Source organism: Lissotriton helveticus, chromosome 1_1 (assembly GCF_964261635.1).
Source record: "Lissotriton helveticus chromosome 1_1, aLisHel1.1, whole genome shotgun sequence".
NCBI classification, from domain to species: domain Eukaryota; kingdom Metazoa; phylum Chordata; class Amphibia; order Caudata; family Salamandridae; genus Lissotriton; species Lissotriton helveticus.
Window position 1 is genome coordinate 677212852 of NC_136057.1, and position 24323 is coordinate 677237174.

General features: G+C 48.6%; 1 protein-coding gene across 2 annotated transcripts in view; it reads left to right on the top strand.

Annotated features, from left to right (window-relative positions):
• Positions 1 to 24323, top strand: part of DCLRE1C (DNA cross-link repair 1C) — a 403712-nt gene that overhangs the window by 11070 nt on the left and 368319 nt on the right. The window contains exons 1-4 of one of the 2 annotated variants that reach the window (XM_078674196.1): positions 7601 to 7620; positions 11976 to 12027; positions 12123 to 12207; positions 12542 to 12601. In XM_078674196.1, coding sequence (XP_078530322.1) covers positions 11981 to 12027; positions 12123 to 12207; positions 12542 to 12601 — 192 coding nt within the window. In that variant the 5' untranslated portion in view covers positions 7601 to 7620; positions 11976 to 11980. Of the gene's footprint in view, positions 1 to 7600; positions 7621 to 11975; positions 12028 to 12122; positions 12208 to 12541; positions 12602 to 24323 lie in introns of those variants that run through there. The other variant, XM_078674195.1, reaches the window with a different exon arrangement.

Genomic DNA, 24323 nt, shown 5'->3' on the forward strand with positions numbered 1-24323 from the left:
TTATTTGTACTTCCTTTGTCCACCAAGTAAATCAACAGTGTCACTTAGTGGACTCCTCTGCTGCTGGGTACTTCCCCCTGCCCTGACCCGAGGCGCAGTCCTGAACAAGATGTGAAAAGGGTCGGGCGCGGCGCTTAATTTGGGAAACAAAGAGTGATGGTGCCCAGAAGCACTGCTCAGAAGTCCTCGGTCGGTGCTATTAAATGTTGTTGCACCTATAACCAAAGCTGCGCAGTGTGAGTCCATGTCGGGCCTCTTAAAATCCCCTGCCAGGCACTTCCGGGTCCTTTATATCTAATCTCACTCTTCCAGGTAAGTGGATGCCTCATGCTTATCTGGACGTGATAACGGACAATGAAATGTTTTTAATGTCTGGACTAAAAGTGCAAACTAGGTTAGCTCTTAACACTCCTGCGACAACAGGAGCAAACCTCACTCTCGAGGTAAGCTGAAGTCACAGACAGCGTGGCTCAGAAGCGCTAGGCAGGGAATTGTGTTTAATGTTGAATTAAAGGCTGTTGTCCTGATAGACGCCGACTATTGTGCAAGTGACTTTGTGGTGTTGGTCTAATTTCGCCACGTAATTGTTTACAAAAAAAATCATACTTAAACGTGTCTCCCTGTGCCTGTCAAAAATGTCCTTGCGTAATGTAATGAAGCTCATGTGAAGCACTACATAAAAATGGCAAAACAGGAGAAACAAGCATTGGAAATGCAATAGGTCTCGCATTAGAAAAGTTGGAGCTATTGGTCTTGTAAATGACAAATATTTTATTTATGTGTTGGTTTTTAAAATAGCTAAATTGATAGCTTTGTCATTTACAATGCCATTAGTTATAACTATCGCGAATGTGACACCTACAGCATTTGGAATGCAACATGTTTTGTATTTACGTGACTTAGATGGCAGCTCTGGTCGTTAGGCCACATCTCTAGAGAGCACGAGAGTGCAGCAGGGCAGAGAAGCACAGGGAGGGAGCAGAGAGTGCAGCAAGGAAGAGAAGCACGGAGATGGAGCCCAAGAGTGAAGGGGTTGTGTGTGTGGGGGGGTTGTGTGTGTGGGGGGGCTGTGTGTGGGGGGTTGCGTGTGTGGGGTTGTGTGTGTGGGGTTATGTATGGGGGGTTGTGTGTGTGTGGGGTTGTGTGTGTGGGGTTGTGTGTATGGGGGTTGTGTGTGGGATTGTGTGTGTGGGGGGTTGTGTGTGTGGGGGGTTGTGTGTGGGTGTGGGTGTGTGTGTCTGGGGGAGGTCTGTGTGGGGTGTGTGTGGGGGGGGTGTGGTGTGTGTGGGGGGTTGTGTGTGTGTGGGGTTGTGTGTGGGGTGTGTGTGGGGTGTGTGTGTGGGGGTGTGGTGTGTCTGTGTGGGGGGTTGTGTGTGTGTGGGGTTGTGTGTGGGTGTGTGTGTGTGGGGGGGTCTGTGTGGGGGTGTGGTGTGTGTGTGGGGGTTGTGTGTGTTTGGGGTTGTGTGTATGTAAGGTTGTGATTGTGTGTGGAGTTGTGTGAGTGGGGTTGTGTGTGTGGGTTGTGTGTGGGTTTGTGTGTGTAGAAGGTTGAATTATCATTTAACTTGCAACCGAGCAGCTTCTGTTCAGAAGCTTGAAAGTAGCAGTTACATAAATCGGGAGCTGCAGCATGCCCATGGCTCGCCAGTGCATGTTGCAAATGAAACGAAGCATAATGTGTTCGGATCGCATTACAAAGAAAGGCAATAAAAACACAGGGTGGTAAATTAGACATGAGGGCAGCCTCGAAGCCAAATGGTGTTCGATGTGAGGAAGGGATATGGGAACAGCAAGGAAATTCTTGTGAGGGAGGGGGAGAGTGGTGGATGCAGATGGGGATTAAAGAGGTCTCTTCGAAGGCTTCCAGATGGAAGAAGAGGCCAGGTGGTCAGTACCACTGGTAGAAGCTCCTCCCCCGAAGGCTTGGACACCCTTGGTGTTGCAGATCACAGCCCTAACCCTAAAGTTTGGAATTAGAGCCTGTAATGGGCGAATTAAATCAGATGTACCTAGTAGAACAACTTTTAACAGAGCGGGAAGAAAATCCCGCTTGGACTATGTTCTGGTACAGATAACCAACTGGCCTACCATTAGGGATTTTAGGGTTACCGAACGGCTGGAAAGTGATCACAACGCATTAGAACTGGATCTCACACACCCTGGCCTTCAACAACCCACAATAGCGAGTGAGGGAAACTTACCTGAACTGCTATTGGCCAACAACAAAAAAAGGATCAGGTGGGAAAAAATAGTTGCAAGCCAGGAGAAACTCCCGAAGCTTTATGCGGGGCTAATCCCCATCCTAGAGAGTGTAGGAGGGTTGGACATTGAGAGGGGCAATACGGAAACACTTGGTAAATTATACCAGGCCCATGAAGATCTTATAAAGGGTATGAGTCCTTTCCTGTATAGCAACGCACATAATGCAAGTAGGGGGCAAGCGCCAAAAACCATGTGGTATAATGCGGCCTGTAAAAAAGCAAAACAAGAACTTTTAAGAAATATTAAGGAGGGCTCAGGTGGGGAGACGGTAAGAGAAAGCAGACGGGCATATAAAAAAGTACTTGCCCATGCTAAAACTGAATGGGAGGAGAGCCAATGGGAGGAGCTCAACAAATCCCTTGTAATGGGAGACCACAGAATGTTCTGGAGAATAGTGAATGGGGCGTCGGGGAATCTCCTTTCAGCTATTGAGCCCAACATCGCAGCTGGGGTCTGGCAGGCCCATTTTCAAACCCTTTATAGCTCGATGGGGGGAGATAGCATGGGTCATACTTGCAGTGCCCAGGGGGCATATGAGGGGGAACTAGTAACAGTGGGAGAGGTTAGGGCAGCAATAGCTGGTTTGGCCTCGGGCAAGGCGCCAGGTCTTGATGGCCTGCCTGGAGATCTTTTTAAGCAGGAACCAGATGTGTGGGCCCCATATCTAGCCGTTTTGTTTAATGGAGTCTTATGCGGCATGGAAGTCCCAAGTACTTGGCTGGGGGCGGAGGTGGTTCCCATATTTAAAAAGGGCTCGCCCCTGCTTCCAGCCAATTACAGACCAATTAGTCTGATTGATGTGCCCCAGAAGCTCCTTGGGAGGGTACTGCTCAACCGGCTCCAGGACTGGGCACAAGAAACGGAAGTCCTTAGTCCCTACCAGGCTGGATTTAGGAAGGGAGTATCAACGGTGGACCAGGTCTTCCGACTGAACATCATTTACTGGAGGACAGTGGTTTTCGATGGTGGCAGCTTATACACAATATTTGTGGATTTAAGAGCCGCCTTTGATCTGGTGCCCAGAGGCAAACTTTGGAGGGTCCTGGCCGAGATGGGCGTACCTGCGGACATTTTAATAATCTTACAGAGGTTACACCACAACAACTATGCCAGGGTGCGGTGTGGAAAGTTGGGGGAGCTGAAGGACAGATTCCCCGTTGACAGGGGGGTTAGGCAGGGCTGTGTGCTCGCACCGACCCTGTTCTGCCTCTTTGTCAACGGGGTAATCGCCCATTTGAACGGCATTGAACACACTGACGCTCCTAAACTGAACGGCAGCAGGGTGCCTGCAATCATGTTTGCAGATGACACCCTGCTGCTGTCCAAAACCCCAATGGGGATCCAGCGGATCCTTGATTCTTTCGTGGCCTTTTGTATGGATAGGGGCCTAGAAATTAATGTTGGAAAAACAAAATTCATGGTCCTGAATCCAAGTAAAAAATTGCGCCCGAATCCACTGCTGGGAGAGGCACGGTTGGAAAGAATCTCCACCTTCGATTACTTAGGTGTAACCTTGAATGAGTCCATGTCGTGGGGGGCACACCGGACCAGGGCCAACCTTAAACTGGTACAGACCACTGGGGGCATTGCACGGATGCTGAAAAATTCGACTTATCGGCCTCTGGGTCCGCTCATCCAGATCTACAAAGCGCAGGCCAGGGGCGCCACAATGTATGGGGCGGAACTGTGGGGACATACACCAACTCGCAGTCTGTCGGTAACTGAGAATAATTTTATCAGGCAGATAACTGCACTACCGCCAAGTACCCCGCTCCTTCCCCTGAGGTTGGATCTGGGATTGAGACCAATAGCCGATGAAATAGGACTGAGACCCATAGTCTTCTGGCGAAGACTGTGGAGCAGTGAAGCACTCTATGCCTACAGGGCTGAACTAGGGGAGCTGATATCCCACCCAAAAGCGTTACAGATCCCCTGGCTAAAATATATTCAGAATCTATGTACGGTACTGGGGTTTCCTGATCTTTGGTCCGATCCTGCTGAGGCCTCACTAAACATCTCACGCAGAAATTTGGTCGATGCCTATCACGCCCATAAACTATCCTCGGCTATGGAAAACCAGCGAGAGGGATCACTGACCTCTGTATTTATGCTAAGCAAAGATACATACAGGATGGAAAGGGTGCTGGACGCTATGTCCCCCGTGTTGGCCAGGAAGCTGTTTCTGCAATGGAGATACGGCATCTTGCCCTTACGGGCTTTTACGAGCTCTTGGACAAACCCGCCCTCCCCTAAGCAGTGTCCAACATGCTCTTATGCTGAGGAAAGTGATTTGCATGTAGTTCTGTTTTGCCCCACGTACTCGAAAGCGAGGAAATACTGGCTTCTCCCACTTATTAGAAACCTTGGTGGCAGAGAGTATCTCCCAATGTATAGAATTTTAAAAACTGATCTTTCGAGTCCAACTGTGTTTGCACTGGCTAAATTTCTTACCAATGTCTGGCATATTCGCACCAGTTTGCTGAAGTCACGGTCCTTGAGTTAGCTCCAGTCTCCTATATGTAACCCTGATAGTTTTAACCTACAGATATGAATGATTTTATATGTGTAAATATGTCTTATTGCTATTGATGATGTTTTATGGTGTATATGCTTTATGTTGTTGTGTATCTTTGATGGCCGCATGGCCGAAATAAAGATTAAATATATATAGAGGTAGTGTTTGAGCAGAGATTGGGCTATAAAACAATTAATAGGCTGTGCTTATGCTCACATTTTTTAAAGTCTATTAAAGCACCTCAAGAGCCTTCTATTATTTAGCTGGATGCAGGGCTCATCTATCTATATAATTACTGACCCCCTAAAGGAAAACAAGATGGGCAACAGAAAAGGAGACACGGCCGGCCGGCCGTGAAACTAAAAGCACGGCCGGCCGGACGTGAAAGCCTTTGATGCAGCAGGGGGTGGAGCGGGAAGAGCTGCTGGCGGCACCAAGCTGGGCAACAGATGGCTGGCGATTTGATGCTGTGCACGCGCATTTTAACTCATTGCGCTTGCGCATTGAGCTAAAAGCGCACATGCACTGCATCAAATCGCCAGTCTAGTTAAAGTCTGTTTAAGCCCCTATAGTCTCGCTCCGCTCAATGCGCATGCGCATTGACAGGCGAGACCTAAAAAGCATACTAAAACATGTCTCCCTGTGCCTGTCAAAAGTGTCCTTGCGTAATGTAATGAAGCTTGTGTGAAGCGCTACATAAAAATTGCAAAACAGGAGAAAAAAACATCTGCCTAGAAAGTCTTACAATTCAGTGTCAGGGCTGGCAGTCCAAGCTCTGCTTTCGTGTATCTTTGTGTTTATTTTTGTGATTTGAAAATATACGCACAACTCCCCCAGTGCGTGTTTAATACTGTTAGACCTATTCCATGTCTATTGCAAATGTTCACCCAAATGCCAGGTTTCAGCTCTAAATCCAGTCTATGCTTTAAACGGTTGTATTCGTGAAACCGGAGGGCTCACCCGGGTTTCCACATAACCAGCTGTCTGATCCTGGACAAGCCGTTGACTCACTTCACTAGCCTTCTAAACCCGGAGCGCTTGGATACATGGCAAATGTCCGATTTTAACGTTTGTAAAAAAGTAAATAGAAAAAATTACATTTTTCGAAACAATCGTTATACCTGCTGGAATTGCAAGCTGCATGTTTTACTTTCCGTGGTTCCAAATAATCTATTTATTTAAGCCCTGGCCCCACACCGCAGGGGCTGAAACCCATGTAGACCCCTAGATGCGGCACCTCAGCGAACGGGGTCCAGCGCCCCTTTCTGGACACGATCGATTTCTAACACATGATCACCCGCACGACTATAATTTCGCAATACTACATCATGCTTTACCTGTACTTGTTTGTTTTCAGTATGCGCTGTAGAAAGGGCCTTTCGGTAACAACAAGCATTTGCAAAGCAATAGGTCTCGCATTTACGCTTGTTTGACCTATTGGCATTGTAAATGACCATGGCTTTTATTTATGTTTCAAAAAACAAACCATACATAAAAGGCAATGTCATTTACAATAACAATAGCTCAAACTCTCGCAAATGTGAGACCTATTGCATTGCAAATGATTGTTTAATCCAGTCAGTTATTAACCATGTGTATTCAGGCCTTGATACCTCGCTTCGAGCGGTACTTCGAATCTTGAAATCACAGTTCTCTGTATGGGTTGGGCCTCCTCCTTTAATGTACTGTATGTGGGCCTGGCATTGTAACTTCCTCTTAAACCATGTCTTTACATTAATGCCGCTAGCCCATAGTGGGTAAATGTCATGTGGCGCATGATCAACAGTTCCTCACTTATGGTCGTGCTCTGAACTGCTAAAGGCTTGCAACATTTGTGGCATGGTGTACCATAACTGTTTCTGTTTACAGGTACTAATGTGACGTAAATCTTTACCCCAGATGTTTACCTTTGCTGCTCCTGGTGTGATAGGAATGTAAAGTGTTGGGGAGTGAAACTTTGTGTTGTGATAAAGACCATGTGCTCAAAACAAATGACAGATGTACTTGCCCCAGGTGCCAGGCAGCACAACTGAGGGTTAGCTATGTATGATGTAAAGTGTGTGCGTGGTAAGGGCCGTTATTGAAGGGTAGAGCCTCTAGGCAACAATGGTTTCAGTGCTGGAGTTGTGGACGATGACTGTGCTTGTGGGCTGCAAAATGCACAAGGCATGCTATAATAGTTCTGTGATTATTGGTAAACGAACCTAAATAGATTCTGCTTATTTTATAAATGTTTTTGTTTTATACAGGGTGCATTTGGTGTACTAGAGCTGTGTTTGTCACGTGTCGTCGATCTTGGTGTAATTAATTAACCCTTCCTTTATATTTATATATGTATATGCGTGAGTGTGTGTAGATAGAAACTGTATTTTTAGGTGTCTCAGTGTGATCAACAGCAGAAATTATGATTTGGACTCTAAAATAAAAGCAGTAGGCAGCCGAGGTTTGGGGTTGTAGGGAGCCTTGTAACAAGGCTAAATGCTTATAAGGTCCAAATGGCGGGACCGATGCATTGTAAATTCTTGTTCTTGCAGCGGCCGTCTCACATTGTTTACCCCAAGTACTGGAGCCTACGGGGCCCTACCTTTGGGTTTAACTTACACTACCTTAGACACCTCGCCACGCCCCTTTCCTCACCTGCCTTTTCCGGTAAGTACCAGACCAAGTGCTTGCGCTCCTGGCTCCTTTCCATATACCAACCATGCGCCCCCTCCAACTCCTCCTTTCTTCTCCTGCAGCATCCATTGCCATCCACCTTGGGTGGTCCTCCAGTGCGATCTAGCCCCGCTGACCCACCGGATCTGATCACCTCCTTCTTCACCATCTCGCCCTACCGCGCTCAGGTAATTTTTTTACTGCCCCCCTCCCGGAGTTCTTCCCGCCCACCTCTCATATTGCCTTCACTTCTCCATGACTTTTCTCTTGTACAAAAGGGGGTGGTGATGGACGGAGCATCTGAATCAATCAAACACTCACACCCAGTCAAAAGATCTGGGTTTAATCCATCACCGTTCTTTAGCCCACTCTGCCACCCCAGTTCAGACATGGCTATATGCAAATCAGTCTGACCCCTGTGCCTCATGGGAACAGTCCAGCCCGAACTGCCAAGCCATGTCTTCCCTGGACCGGAAACAAGCTTCCGAGGACCGGTTTCTGGCATTCCAGCCGTCTTCAGTCCGGCTTGCTTGAATCCAGTGGCAAAGTGAGCAAGGGACTCACGTCTGAGCATACCCTGCCACACTTATGGCGGCCAAAAGCGGTACGAAAGGGGGTGGTGATGAACGGAGCATCTGAATCAATCAAACACTCACACCCAGTCAAAAGATCTGGGTTTAATCCATCACCGTTCTTTAGCCCACTCTGCCACCCCAGTTCAGACATGGCTATATGCAAATCAGTCTGACCCTGTGCCTCATGGGAACAGTCCAGCCCGAACTGCCAAGCCATGTCTTCCCTGGACCGGAAACAAGCTTCCGAGGCCCGGTTTCTGGCATTCCAGCCGTCTTCAGCCCGGCTTGCTTGAATCCAGTGGCAAAGTGAGCAAAGGACTCACGTCTGAGCATACCCTGCCACACTTATGGCGGCCAAAAGCGGTACAAAAGGGGGTGGTGATGGACGGAGCATCTGAATCAATCAAACACTCACACCCAGTCAAAAGATCTGGGTTTAATCCATCACCGTTCTTTAGCCCACTCTGCCACCCCAGTTCAGACGTGGCTATATGCAAATCAGTCTGACCCTGTGCCTCATGGGAACAGTCCAGCCCGAACTGCCAAGCCATGTCTTCCCTGGACCGGAAACAAGCTTCAGACGACCGGTTTCTGGCATTCCAGCCGTCTTCAGCCCGGCTTGCTTGAATCCAGTGGCAAAGTGAGCAAGGGACTCACGTCTGAGCATACCCTGCCACACTTATGGCGGCCAAAAGCGGTACGAAAGGGGGTGGTGATGAACGGAGCATCTGAATCAATCAAACACTCACACCCAGTCAAAAGATCTGGGTTTAATCCATCACCGTTCTTTAGCCCACTCTGCCACCCCAGTTCAGACATGGCTATATGCAAATCAGTCTGACCCTGTGCCTCATGGGAACAGTCCAGCCCGAACTGCCAAGCCATGTCTTCCCTGGACCGGAAACAAGCTTCCGAGGCCCGGTTTCTGGCATTCCAGCCGTCTTCAGCCCGGCTTGCTTGAATCCAGTGGCAAAGTGAGCAAGGGACTCACGTCTGAGCATACCCTGCCACACTTATGGCGGCCAAAAGCGGTACAAAAGGGGGTGGTGATGGACGGAGCATCTGAATCAATCAAACACTCACACCCAGTCAAAAGATCTGGGTTTAATCCATCACCGTTCTTTAGCCCACTCTGCCACCCCAGTTCAGACGTGGCTATATGCAAATCAGTCTGACCCTGTGCCTCATGGGAACAGTCCAGCCCGAACTGCCAAGCCATGTCTTCCCTGGACCGGAAACAAGCTTCAGACGACCGGTTTCTGGCATTCCAGCCGTCTTCAGCCCGGCTTGCTTGAATCCAGTGGCAAAGTGAGCAAGGGACTCACGTCTGAGCATACCCTGCCACACTTATGGCGGCCAAAAGCGGTACAAAAGGGGGTGGTGCCAACTGGGGTGGCAGAGTGGGCTAAAGAACGGTGATGGATTAAACCCAGATCTTTTGACTGGGTGTGAGTGTTTGATTGGTTCGGATGCTCCGTCCATTACCACCCCCTTTTGTACCGCTTTTGGCTGCCATAAGTGTGGCAGGGTATGCTCAGACGTGAGTCCCTTGCTCACTTTGCCACTGGATTCAAGGAAGCCGGGCTAAAGACGGCTGTAATGCCAGAAACCAGTCCTCGGAAGCTTGTTTCCGGTCCAGGGAAGGCATGGCTTGGCAGTTTGGCTGGACTGTTCCCATGAGGCACAGGGTCAGACTGATTTGCATATAGCCACGTCTGAACTGGGGTGGCAGAGTGGGCTAAAGAACGGTGATGGATTAAACCCAGATCTTTTGACTGGGTGTGAGTGTTTGATTGATTCGGATGCTCCGTCCATTACCACCCCCTTTTGTACTGCTTTTGACCGCCATAAGTGTGGCAAGGTATGCTCAGACGTGAGTCCCTTGCTCACTTTGCCACTGGATTCAAGCAAGCTGGGCTGAAGATGGCTGTAATGCCAGAAACCGGTCCTCGGAAGCTTGTTTCCGGTCCAGGGAAGGCATGGCTTGGCAGTTCGGGCTGGACTGTTCCCATGAGGCACAGGGTCAGACTGATTTGCATATAGCCATGTCTGAACTGGGGTGGCAGAGTGGGCTAAAGAACGGTGATGGATTAAACCCAGATCTTTTGACTGGGTGTGAGTGTTTGATTGGTTCGGATCCTCCGTCCATTACCACCCCATTTTTTACCGCTTTTGGCCGCCATAAGTGTGGCAGGGTATGCTCAGACGTGAGTCCCTTGCTCACTTTGCCACTGGATTCAAGCAAGCTGGGCTGAAGACAGCTGTACTGCCAGAAACCGGTCCTCTGAAGCTTGTTTCCGGTCCAGGGAAGGCATGGCTTGGCAGTTCGGACTGGACTGTTCCCATGAGGCACAGGGTCAGACTGATTTGCATATAGCCATGTCTGAACTGGGGTGGCAGAGTGGGCTAAAGAACGGTGATGGATTAAACCCAGATCTTTTGACTGGGTGTGAGTGTTTGATTGGTTCGGATGCTCCGTCCATTACCACCCCCTTTTGTACCGCTTTTGGCCGCCATAAGTGTGGCAGGGTATGCTCAGACGTGAGTTCCTTGCTCACTTTGCCACTGGATTCAAGCAAGCCGGGCTGAAGACGGCTGTAATGCCAGAAACCGGTCCTCAGAAGCTTGTTTCCGGTCCAGGGAAGGCATGGCTTGGCAGTTCGGGCTGGACTGATCCCATGAGGCACAGGGTCAGACTGATTTGCATATAGCCATGTCTGAACTGGGGTGGCAGAGTGGGCTAAAGAACGGTGATGGATTAAACCCAGATCTTTTGACTGGGTGCGAGTGTTTGATTGGTTCGGATGCTCCGTCCATTACCACCCCCTTTTGTAGCGCTTTTGGCCGCTATAAGTGTGGCAGGGTATGCTCAGACGTGAGTCCCTTGCTCACTTTGCCACTGGATTCAAGCAAGCTGGGCTGAAGACGGCTGTAATGCCAGAAACCGGTCCTCTGAAGCTTGTTTCCGGTCCAGGGAAGGCATGGCTTGGCAGTTCGGGCTGGACTGTTCCCAAGAGGCACAGGGTCAGACTGATTTGCATATAGCCATGTCTGAACTGGGGTGGCAGAGTGGGCTAAAGAACGGTGATGGATTAAACCCAGATCTTTTGACTGGGTGTGAGTGTTTGATTGGTTCGGATGCTCCGTCCATTACCACCCCCTTTTGTACCGCTTTTCTCTTGTACAGCATCCATCAATCTGTAACCCAGTCCTGATGATGATCCTAATCTTTATAGATCAAAACACTGTTGACATCCCAGCGGAACTTGTGGCGCCCTATACTCTGGTTCACCAAAATGCCTAACTCTGTACACATTTATGTAAATACTTAACTGTGAACCACAAGTACTTTCTATTATTGTCACACTCTCACCTTGTGCCGCCTACCGCTGTTCCACTTGTCACCTGCGCCATCCACCTTGAGTGTCACGAGCACTTGTGTGCACAAAGTCCGTCGGGTTACTTACGTATTTATTGCTTACAGTGCTGTTACAAATGTTTCCAATTTGTCCATATTTTTTCAAAATGTATGTTCTCTCTTGTATTTTCTCAAATATATGATGCCTTCTGCACATTTAACCAAAATGATGAGTCTCCCTATTTTCCTGCCCTGTTTTGTGCATGCTTATCTGCCAGTCAGGTAAATAATAGCAGTTGAGATATTGTTGTTCGTATATACAATTTACCCAGATCTCAATCTGGTCTATGGGTTTACTCCTGTTGCTTATACGTGAATGAGCAAAGGCATGCTGTTGTTTTTTTATGTAATCAGAGAACTTCCCAAAATAAAGGCCTTGCTTACAATATGGGTAATAAAGTTCTGAAAATTGACATTCAAGGTAACGCAGAGAAATATTTATTGATTCAGAGATTCTGAAGAATGTTTTTCTTTTCTGCTAATTATATGTTTGTTAATCTCATCTACATATATTATTATAATTATAATGTTATTATTTTATGTTTTCCAGATCATATGAGAGGACTGCGAGCCCCTTCATTGAAACGAAGGCTGGAATGCAGGTACACTTATCACAGCTGTGTGTTTTCTGCTACTACTAGTTCATAGTACTTGAAATTAAACACATTCTTTTTCTCTTTTGTTTCTTTAACTATAGCTTGAAGGTGCACCTCTACTGTTCTCCAGTCACCAAAGAGCTGCTTCTTACGAATCTAAAGTACAGTTTTTGGGCGAAACGTATTGTAAGTTTTCTTGTTGAGACCGAATATTACTCTTTGAATTGTGGTACACCAGTTTCAGAACAGTGAGGTCCGAATATGTGGGTCATAACAGGTGTAGTAGAATGTCGTACAAAAGTAAATTAGCTGAATTCGTTTCATAGTTTGGTGTAGTGGCATTGGAGGCAGTTGACTTTATATATGGCACATTTACAATAAGCAATCCCATTCTGTATGTTGAAAATAGTCATACAGCTCAGCAGCATTTGCAAATTCTACAATTAACTGTGAAAATTAATTTTCTGTGACTGCTCAAAAGTAGCCCATTAGTTATGTGTCTTTTTAATATAATTTATAGGTTGCTATCGAAGTTGATACACCAACTCAAATATCTTTGGTTGATGAAGCATCTGGAGAGGTAAGCATTAATAACGGTTTTGCTCTGGTATCATTTAATATTACCTACTTGCTAAAGTCATGGGACCAAGTTGATGTTTGAGATGTAAAAAAAAGATGTGGGCTCAAAGGAATCAAACATTTCATTTATGGTTTTTAATCAATCTCAAAATATATCCATCTCTCCTCCCACTCCTTAAAAAAAAAAATGTTAAGGTCTCGTGTAGACGGCTCAATCGCTGTATCTTCGAGACATTTTGTTTTCTGTTAGTAGCTTTGGAGCTCTCCCATTACTTACCAGTGGAGGGCTTCAAAGCTACTCTCAATTGCTTGCTTCCTGCTGGTCCATTCTGCGGTCAACACTTCCCTCTTCTTGCATGTGACCTTCCCATAGAGCATGATCCAAGTGCTTGTGTCCTATCAGTGCTCGCACTTTTGGAACCTAATCTTTTAGGTTTCGCCTTGGCAGCGCATGCGCTGCCTCAGCGAGACATATAGTAATTAGTATGTTGGGTGAAATGTCATGTTATTTGTTTCCTTGCTTGCTATTGGCTTAGTTGTGTTACTGTTTTTGTAATGTCCTTTTCCGTTGGCTGTTTGCGTTTTTCTAACTTCTGTGTAGTTCCAATACAGCGGCGCCTAACTACAGTGTTCTTTCACTTTGCCAGCACTTCTTTGCTATCTGGTTAGCACGCTCCAACAGTGCGTGGAGATCAATCAGCCGCAGCTCCCCGCCCTCCCCTTACGGAGGCTGGTACTGGGCGCAATGCAGGAGACAGTCAGTTTCCGTGAGGGTAGGTCCCCGGGGTGGGGGAACCAAGGAGCCTCACTTTCACCAACATCCTTCAACGGGGGCTCCTAAATCAGCCAGCAGTCTGCAGCAATGCTCTGTAGGGCGCACGGGGAACTTTCTTTTTAAGGCACCATGTGGCTTGTAAGGCGGGCGCACTCTTCAGCAGCGCCTGCCTTACAAGCCACATGGTGCGCAGGCCTGTGCTCCAGAAGCATGGTGATCAATCAGACACAGCTCCCCGCCCTCCCCGCATGGAGGCTGGCACCGTACGGTGACGTTGGAGTGATTAATAGACGCTGCTGCCACCTCTCAAAGGCACAATTCAGGAGACAGCCAGCAGATAGGTCCTTGGGTGTGGGGGAACCAAGGAGCCTCCCTTTCACCAACATCCTTCAAGTGGGGCTCCTAAATCAGCCAGCAGCCTCGTCCACGGCCTCCCTTGGCTGTGGTCTGAGCTCCAGAGACATGCAATGTAGGAGGCCACTATCAATAACAAAGTTCCGAGGAGGGGGCAGGACCGGTCCCTCGCCACAGCTCGCAGAGGCGGCAGCTCTGCCGAGTCGTTGTGTGCGGCCACCTTCCCTCTATCGCTGGGCTCTGCCTCCATCTCTCCAGCCGTCTCTCCGTCGGTCTCTCCTCTGGGCTGGCCTTGTTGGCTGTAGGTGAATGTTTTGTGTGGCTCTGAGGCTTGGATGACTGCCTGGAAAAACAGGGTGTCCGTCATCAAGCAGAAGGGCTGCTGGACCACAGCGCGGTGTACGGCTCGGTGCGCGGGCCCCTGTCTGTGCACTGCTCCAGGTGTGTGCACTGCTCCAGGTGTGTGCCCGTGCAGTGCCGGTCTCAGCACTGCCCGAGGCTTGTTAGTTTTCGGCTGGGAGTTGTGCAACTGTGAGTCGGACCCGGCCTATTTTAGATCACAATCCAACCCTGTTTTTTTAGGTGGAAGGAACGTATGTACACCGCAGCTTTGGAACACACTTTTACATTAAAGGTTACTAATAAGAAGCAACACTGTTGTGTTAATAAACCACAAGAGGTCCGGCACCAGTGCCAATAATACGGCCAACCGGTCTGACATGATTCAGATTGAGTTAATGGTCGGTGAGCCTTTGGGAAGGGAAACTTCAGGAGCTCATTTTTATTGTTTTTCCGTGGAGGCAGCCGCCTCAAAACACTACTAAATAGTTGTACACCTGCCCAAACTACATGGAACGGTTTGAATGTGTGCTAGGATATTGTGGCTTGCCTGTGTGGAACAGTATAACCCCCTCTCGTCGCCCTTCCTGGAAGAGCAGCGCGCCTCGTCATGCTCCAGTGTCATCATCTGCAACGGAGGAGGCTTGCTCTCGACATGAATAAATCACTTGACGAGATCTCGAAGACAACCGGTAGCACCGATCCATATCCAACCCACTCTGCAATGTGCTTAGGGTGCTCGGCACTAGGACCTGTTCTCGAGCCCTGAACTACCCTCGCGCGCAAACATCTTAAACACCGTCAAAGAATCCGGTGCAGAGACACACAAAAGACATGTTTGAAAATATTGTACGCCAGCAGAGATGTATTTAAAACACATCGCAGCAGTATAGATTAAACTTTGTCCCTCACATCAATCAAATTGCCTCCTCTGCCTTTCATAAATTAAAACTCATTAAAAAGATTCTCCCTTTCCTTCCGGACACAGCCGGCAAAACCTTGGTGACCTCCCTGGTATTGTCCACATTGGACTACTGCAACGCTTTGTTTGCAAACGCACAGAGTAGAGTTTTAAACAAACTTCAGGTTATTCAGAATTCTGCCGCCAGGCTCCTTGGCAAGATTCCTAAACATCAATCTGCCGCGGAAACTATTAGAAATCTACACTGGCTTCCTATCAGAAGCAGGATAGAGTTTAAAACTCTCTGCATTGTGTATAAGGCGCTGCACAACTCCGGACCTACCTTCCTCACCCAAAATCTGACTCCTTATTGTCCCCACAGAACACTGCGTTCATCCTCCTCAAATGACCTTGCAATCCCTCGCACCAGATCGGTTACCTGGGGCGACAGAAGATTCCTGGTGTCAGCCCCCAAACTCTGGAACAAATTGCCGCATTACATAAAAACAAGTTCCTCTCTTCTGTCATTTCGTAAACAACTGAAGACCTGGCTTTTTAATCATTAAACTCAGCTTTTCCTCTCGGGCAAAATACTGCAGATACCTTCAGCGCCGAGACGCCCTTGGGCCATTGATTGTGCTTTAGAAATGTCATTAAATAAATAAATAAATAAATATAGCACTGCTGTTAAATGCAAGTGACACTCTCCCTCAATATATTTGTTTTATGTGTTTCTAACACGTTCAACATGTGGAGGTTTGATGTAAACACTAGTATTCTACGGCAGCTGGTCTGTTAAACACTAGCATACTTCATTATTACTACTGCTTGCAATAACATAAGGTAGAGGATGTGGTGCAGTGGTCAGAGTTGCCGACTTTGGAGCATTGTAATGCAATAGGTCTCGCATTTGCGAGAGTTTGAGATATTGGCATTGTAAATGAAAATGCCTTTTATTTATGTGTTTTGAAACCCTGCAAGTACCCCAGAAATTGAGGTAGTTGTCACGCCTGATCCACAGCCTCGCCCAATATACAGAACGCCCTCGCAAATACCAAAATGGGGAAGCAGTGGTCTTGCAATTCTTCGCTGCTACCGTCTCTAGGGAGAGAACGTGCCTGGGACCGGAGCACCTGTTGGGACCCTGGGGCAGAGTAAAATGACCAAAGAGGCAGCAATGGAGCTAAGGTGAACGAGGGGTGGTAGTGACCACTCCCTAATCAACACACAATGAGAATCTCTGAGTATACCCCTGATCCCCATCCTGACAGCGGAGTCCGAGCACTATGTCTGACGCCAGGTGGAGCTGCTCTGTTCAGCTATTGAGGAGAACGGCCTTGGTTCATCCCCCGACCGTCACTTACCCAGCCGGACTTTGAGCACAGTTTTTCTCCCCATCTCCTGTCTCCCCCCCCATCGTATTTCTGTGACTCTGATTTTTCCTTGTCTTCTATTGAACATTCTTTCGTTCTCAGTCTACTTCCTTGCTCCAATCCCTTCTTACCTGAATCTTTCCCCTTGCCTGCTTCACCTCATAGCCCACTGTCCTTTTGTGCCCTTTGACTAAGCACTCCTTCTCCCCTTTTTGGGGAAAGATCCAAGATATATATGCTGGAGTCTCAGCATACCCGCTGAGAGAGTCCACAGTGCTAAGGGAGCCACTCACAAATGAGGTATGGTATGGCACCCCTTGCCAAAGCACTCCCTCTCCCGTTTTTGGGGAAGGATACAGTAAAGTAGGCCTTGGAGTCTCAGAGACCCCTCTGAGAGAGTCCACTGCGCTTAGGTAGCCTTTCGCAACTGAGATGGGGAAATGATACCACTCCCCCTGGGATCACAGCTTACTGGACTTTGGGCGCAGCTTTGACTCGCCTACCGGTTTGTGTCCCCGTCACCCTCCCCCTCCTCTTGCCTTGCCGTGTCACTAATCCTCCCCTCCCCTTTCCCTCCTCCACTCACTGTCTACTTCCCCTGCTCCTACCACCCACTCCCCGTAATATCTTCCCTTGCCTGCTTTCACCACCTAGCCCCCTGTCCTTTTGTGCCCTTTGACTAAGCACTGCTCCCCTTTTTGGGGAAAGATCCAAGTTATATATGCTGGAGTATCAGCATACCGGCTGAGAGAGTCCACAGCTCCAAGGCAGCCACTCTAAATTGAGGTATGGTATGGCACCCCTTGCCAAAGCACTCCCTCTCCCCTTTTTGGGGAAGGATCCAGTAAATAGGCCTTGGAGTCTCAGAGGCCCCTCTGAGAGAGTTCACTGCGCTTAGGGAGCCTCTCGTAACAGAGATGGGGAAATGATACCACTCCCCCTGGGATCACTGCTTCTGGACTTTAGGCGCAGCTTTGACTCGTCTACCGGTTTGTGTCCCTGTCACCCTCCCCCTCCTCTTGCCATGCCGTGTCTCTAACCCTCCCCTCCTCTTTCCCTCCTCCACTCTCTGTATACTTCCCCTGCTCTTACCCCCCCACTACCCTGAATATCTCCCCTTGCCAGATTTTTCCCCTACCTATATGTTCCTTTTTGTTTGTCTCAACCTTACTTGTAACTAAAATTGCCATTCTCTAATAACTGTGTAACCTTTGTAAAGCTGTAACCTGAAATGTATTGTCTGATACCCATGTAAAGCGCTCTGATACCTCCGGGTCTAGCCAGCGCTATATAAAACCTTTAAAATAAAATAAATAAATAAATAGGCTTAAACACGTACTTTGCACTTATAGTCCTTGCTTACGAGAAGCAATACTGGCAGTAACTGTGCCTCTTTTACTGGCATCCTTTCTTCTCATAAGCAAGGACTATAAGTACAAAGTGCGTGTTTAATCACTACTTGCAGGTTTTCTAAATACATAAATAAAAGGCATTGTCATTTACACTGCCAATAGCTCAAACTCTTGCAAATGCAAGACCTATTGCATTGCAAATGCTTGTTCTTTGTTCTGATCCACTCTACAAAGTTCATTTTCCTAGCTGCCTCTGTCGTTTTCTTGTTGTTTTAGGCTGTCCAGTTTAACTTAGTCTCTCCCATGAGTACTCGCTATCTGTAAACAGGCCTTTAAATCTTGTTCTTATCTCGTCTCATTTGCTGTACATTCAAAGATAGAGCTTAAATGTCAGATTTTGTTTTCCAAGGTAATTGTTTACTTTTCTTTTGCTGACTTCAAAGCGAGCGAATGTATGTTGCAATCAATTGTGCTGAGTACCCATGTGAGAGGACAGGCTGTAGGATGTTATTGTTCCTAGCACACAACAAAATGAACTGTGGTGATATTTCAGAATACATCAGAATGAGAACAGTAGAGATGATGCACATGTCTTTTTTTGTAATTCTGAATTGTGGTGGAAATAAATATTTTAGAACAATCAAAACAAATCCCTACTATTGGTGATGACATTTCCACACATTATATTTTGTGCGCAGTAAAACTGTATGTCAGTGCAAATGTAATGGCCATTTTCTAGTGGAAATGTGTTGTCTGTAATAGCGGTGGACTATCACACCATGCATGCTCCACACTGCCCCACTCTACTTTACTCTACTCCTCTCTACAACATTCGACACCACATCACTCTACAACACCCAGCTCCACTCTATGCCCTCCCACTTATTTTCCATTCCACGCCATGCCACTCCACGGCACTCCACTGTAAGACACTTTGCGACTATTCTACCCCACTCCACTCTACCCCAACCCAATCCACTCCACTCCAATATACTCCACTCCAATATGCCATGCTGTAATCCACCTAATGACCCCACTCCACCCTAATCTACCCACACTCTACTCCAATCTCCCCCACTCTAATCTACTCCAATCTACCCCACTCCAATCCACCCCACTCCACTCTAATCTACCCAACTCCACTCTACTCGAATTTAAACTACTCCTCCCTATCCTAATCTCCCCCTCCACTTTACCCTACTCCAATCCACGCAATCTACCACACTCTTCTCCAGACTAATCTAGCCCATTCCACTCTACTCCAATCTATTTTACACCCCTCTCTTCTCCACTCTACTTCCGTCCAATCTAACCCACTCCACCCCAATGTACCCACTCCATTCTAGCCCGATCTACTCCACAATAATCTACTTCACCTCAATCTACTGCACCACTGTACCCCACTCCACTCCAACCTACCCTACTCCACTTCAAGCCACCCTACTCCACTCTACCCCACTCTACGCCATTCCATTCTATATGTCTCCACACACCCTGCTCCACTTAAGTCTATCCCACTCCAATTTGCCCCACTCCACTCCCCTACTCCATTCCACCCAATGTACCCCACTCTACTCCAATCTATATGCCCCACTCAATCTACCCCAATATACTCACTCCACTGTACCTCAATCTACCAAACTCCTATCTACCACAGTCCATCCAAATCTACCCTACCTCTCTTCAGTCTTTCCCACTCTACTATACCCCATCCCACTATAATCTACCCTGCACCAATCTGCCCCACTCTGCTGTAAACCTATCTACCCTACTCCGTGCTACCCCAATCTACCCCACTCTACGCTACTGTAAACCAACCTACCCCACTACTCCAGTCTTCCCTACTCCACGCTACTCCAATCTACCGCATTCCACTGTACATCAATTCAATTTACCCCACACTACGCCACTAAAGTTAACCCATGTTGAACAGCAGGCACACTGGTATACCACATGGCTAAAACACATTGCCAAATACCTACTCCGGTGGCTTAGCCACTCCCGACGTTCAGGCATACTACATGGCCTCTCACCTACTCGTCCTCAATGATTGGTGGTATGGCAGCAGCGAGGATCCGGCCTATGCTGTGGAACGTTGGCTGCTGGAAGATAATGCTCTCTACATGGTTCTGTACTCAATGACGCTGCTTCGAGAGCTGCCACCCGCTACAGCTATGGTCTTCAGGATTTGGAAGTTGGCGCTCCATCAGATGGGCTGGTGGGGGAGACTCACTAGAGAAACTCCACTATGGAGAAACGGACAATTACCACAGCTGTTGCATTTGTCCGGCTTTCAGGGCTGGGTCGCCTTTGGGACAGATAGGGTGGTGACAGTTGTGCGCAGATGCGCTCTCAAGTCCTTTCTTGATCTACAGACAGAATTCAGCATGCCCCGCACACAATTCTACCGCTATAATAATAATAATAGGCATTCTTGTAGAGCGCAATGGTGACGCACAACGGCGTGTCCCCGCGCTTAGATGCGAGCGTGTTCAGAGGAAGATCAGAGGGGAGGCCCGCTATCTGGCAAAGAGAAATGTTTTCAGCTCAGCCCTGAAGATAGACTCTGATGGTTCCAGGCGCAGCGCTACCGGGAGTTTATTCCAGCAGGATGCGGCGAGGTACCTGAAGGATCTGCCACCCATCCTCGCTCTGGACACCTTTGGAATAGTTAGGCGCCCTGAGCCAGAGGATCTTAGCGTACGGGATGGCTCGTATTGTGTCAAGAGATCCTGAAGTGGAGAGGGTGCCCTGCCGTTGATGATCCTATGGCAGGTGCAGAGGGCCTTGAATTCTATCCTGCTCCTGACAGGAAGCCAGTGCAAGGCTTGGAGCGCGGCTTTGGAGGCTGATCTTCTCGGTAGTCTGAGGACTAGCCGAGCAGCGGCGTTTTGCAAGACCTGAAGGCGGCTCAGATTCTTCTCGGGGATTCCCAGGTAGAGAAGGTTGCCATAGTCCAACTTGGACGTGACTAGAGCATGCACTAGTGTTCGGCGGGCTTTGGTGGGAAGGAACTCCAGAACCTTCCTGAGGGTCTTGAGGATCCCGAAACAGGTGCCAACCACCCGGTTGACCTGGGTGCCAAAGGTTAGATCGGAGTCGAACCAGACACCTAGATTCCTCGCCTCCAGGCAGGGGGTGGGTGCCATTCCCAAGCAAGGAGGCCACCACGCTGACGTCCACGCCGCTCGGTCTCCCCCTACCACCAGCACCTCGGTCTTGTTGCCGTTAAGTTTAAGGCAGTTGGCAGACATCCAGGCAGCAAGATCTTGCATGCATGCTCTGAAGATGTCTGCCGCAAGGCCGGGTGCACGCGATAGGGAGATGACCAGCTGCGTGTCGTCAGCGTATGACACCAAGCGCAGACCGTAGCTCTCCACTATGGAGGCGACTGGGGCCACATATAGATTAAAAAGCGTTGGGCTTAGGGACGAGCCCTGTGGTACCCCCTGGTCCAATGCCATTCGCCTGGAATAGCAGTCGCCCTGCCTGACTTGGAAGCCACGGCCCGATAGGAACGACTGGATCCATTTTAGCGCTGCATCACCCAGCCCTGCCTTGTTCAGACACTGTAGCAAGATGGGATGTGCTACAGTGTCGAACGCGGCGCTGAGGTCCAGCAGGATCAGGGCCATAGTGTGGCCCTCGTCGACCCCCTGCCTGATGGATTCGGAAGCCATGAGGAGTGCCGACTCAGTCGAATGTCGAGGTCTGAATCCGAATTGGGTGGGGTGAAGGAGATTAGACTCTTCCACAAACTGCATTAGCTGCCGATTCACCAACTTCTCAGCCACTTTCGAGAAGTAAGGAAGGAGGGAAATGGGGCGCAGGTTCTCCAGCTTTTCGAAGCTAATATTAGGCTTCTTGCGAAGGGGGAGCACAACTGCTTGTTTCCATTCCCAAGGCACAGTGCTGGACCTAAAGGAAATGTCCAGCAGGTGCCTGATATATGGCTCTAATGTTGTCAGGCTGTCCCCCAACCGTTTAGGAGATGCTGGGTCCCGTGGGGAACCTGATTTCACTGATCTACATATGTTGATCAGGTCTTCAGCTGGTGGGGTGAAGAAATTGAGCAGCAGATTGTGACCATCTACCTCTCTAACTGATGCCTCAACCTTTCCATCTACCGCTGGTTGGGCAGGGAAGGCGGAGTATATTTTGGACACTTTGTCGCTGAAGTAGTCGGCAATGCGATTACAGGCAGCCAAAGAGCAGTCCTCTGGTCCTGCTGTGGATTCGGAGACAGCAAGAGATTTGTATACACAGAACAGTTCTTTTGCTGAGTTCTCTGCATCCAAAATTCTCTCTGCGTAGTGGGCAGTTTTTGTTATCCCGATAAGATTATGATATGCTCGTCGGTGGGTGAGATATTTCTCTCTCGCCTGACTGTCATAGGCTACCCTCCACTGCCTCTCCGCTCGCTTACACTCCCTCTTGGCACCACGCAATTCTTCGTTAAACCATGGTGCCGATCTCTGTTTACGACCACCCTTCTTAAGATGGTTTAAAGGGGCCGTTTGGTCCAGCGCAGCCGTGATTCGTTCGTTAAGTAGTTTATTTACCGAATCCGCATCATCGCCTCCAGGGGGGCCATAGGCTGTAAGAGCCTCATTAAATTTGGGCAGGGAGAACCTAGCCCATTTGCGCCTGAGATAGTTAAGGGGAGTGGGAGCGGTGACCTTATTCTTAGGGAGAGAGATTTCAAAAGGCACCAAGAAATGGTCAGTCCACGGGAGAGGCACTGGAGGAGCCACCCTAACATCCTCCCAGTTAGCAAAGACTGGGTCAAGCAAATGACCATGTTGGTGTGTTGGAAGGTGGCCCTTCAGCTCTAATTGTAGTGCTTGGAGATCCTGCCGGAACTCCATCACTCCCTTGTCTAGTGAATCTTCGAGGTGCATGTTAAAGTCTCCGAGTAGCAGAAACTTATCCCTCCGCAGCGCCATCTCAGTGGCACACTCTATGAGGGCGCCCTTAAACCTTGCCAAGGGGCCCGGGGGGCGGTAGACTAAATAACCTTTCACAGTTGTACCCCCATTGATTTTTATCGTAAACATCCCCACCTCACTTGCCGCCAGCTGGACTGATTCAATTTGACAGGCGAGGTTGTGTTTAAATGCAAGCGCTATGCCTCCTCCTCTGCCCTCAGGTCTATCCAGTCTTACCATCAGATAGTCATCCGGTAATGCCTGAATGATGTCAGGGTCAGAGTGTGTGTCCAGCCATGTTTCTGTTAGAAATAGCAGATCCAATTGTCTGTCCACGAGGAGGTCGTGGATGTCGAACTTATGGCAGCGCAGCGACCTCACATTAAGCAGGCCGCACAACAGGGTGGGGCTGTTCCAAGTATCTGCCATTACCGTACGGAACCGATATTGGCAGAATATGCAGCCTGTGTCCACCCCTGCATGCATAGTGTGGAGGCCGTGACTGCATGTGACGGAGGCCAGATTCAACAGTTCGTCCCTACTCCACTGGATCCGGTTGACAGGACCAGGGGGTTTGGTCCTTGGCCGTGTCCGGTCGCGGACGGGCGCAGACGGGCTTGGCTTTGGCGCGGCTTCGGCGCGCGCCCAGCGTGCCCGCTGCGCTCGTCCGCTGCGCTTCCTAGGCCAGGGTACCATTTTGTATAGACAGGGGCGGGCGGGTCTGAGCACTAGAGTGCTCGCCCAGCTCGTCCCCCTCACCCAAGATGGCGGGACCGGTGAGGAGGGATCGGGGGTTCGCGCCCTGCTAGCTACAATATAAGTTTAAAAACACAATGGGGCAGTATTATACAAGCAGTCTGTATAAACACAAGGCAACAATTTTAAAATAATTTTAAAATAATAGCAGCAATTCCGAGCCTAAAACCGTCCCGGCTTTCCGCCTCAGGACATCACTCTTACCGCGCTCACAATCAGCGAGGTATCTGCAGTTCCGGCATGCCTTTACCCCATATATATCCCATCTAACCGAGATTCCTGAGTTCAATCCCATCAAGGCGAAGGTTTTCATGGGCGACCATAAAATAACTAAAATATATCACACAACAATACCCCTACTACCCCGCACAAAACTAGAGAGACATGGCAGCAGTACCTAGGTCCATTAGAGGAAGATGACTGGGTGGAGGCTCTAGAATCCCCACGCAGCGCAGCAATCGCGGCCTGTCTGCGTCTTATTCAGTTCAAATATTTATACCAAGCTTATTTTACAAGACACATGCTGTGGCGTGCTGGGCTAATCACGTCCCTACTCTGCTTACTTTGTAAATCCATGGAAGGTACCTTCCTGCAGACTGTCTTGTAGTGTAGTTCCCATATTCCCAATAGGCTCTGCGCATTGGAATAGTATATCCTGTAGTTTAGACATAGGACTGAGGTCGACTAGGTCTCCACCGAATATACTAGACTTAATTGTGTATGTGCCAGCTAGCTCAGAGGTCACTAGAAACTTTCTTGAATGAACAAGGGATTAGTTTCTGACAACCGCTTAAAACATGACAACTTTGTTTCCCAAGAATAAGAAATATATCTCTAGAGTCGCGGAAACAATAGATAGTTATTTTACTCAGTCAATCGTGCATGCTTCGTTTCACCAGAGGTGCAGAGAAATAGAGAGACGGGCGTTTTTCAATAAAAGGTATT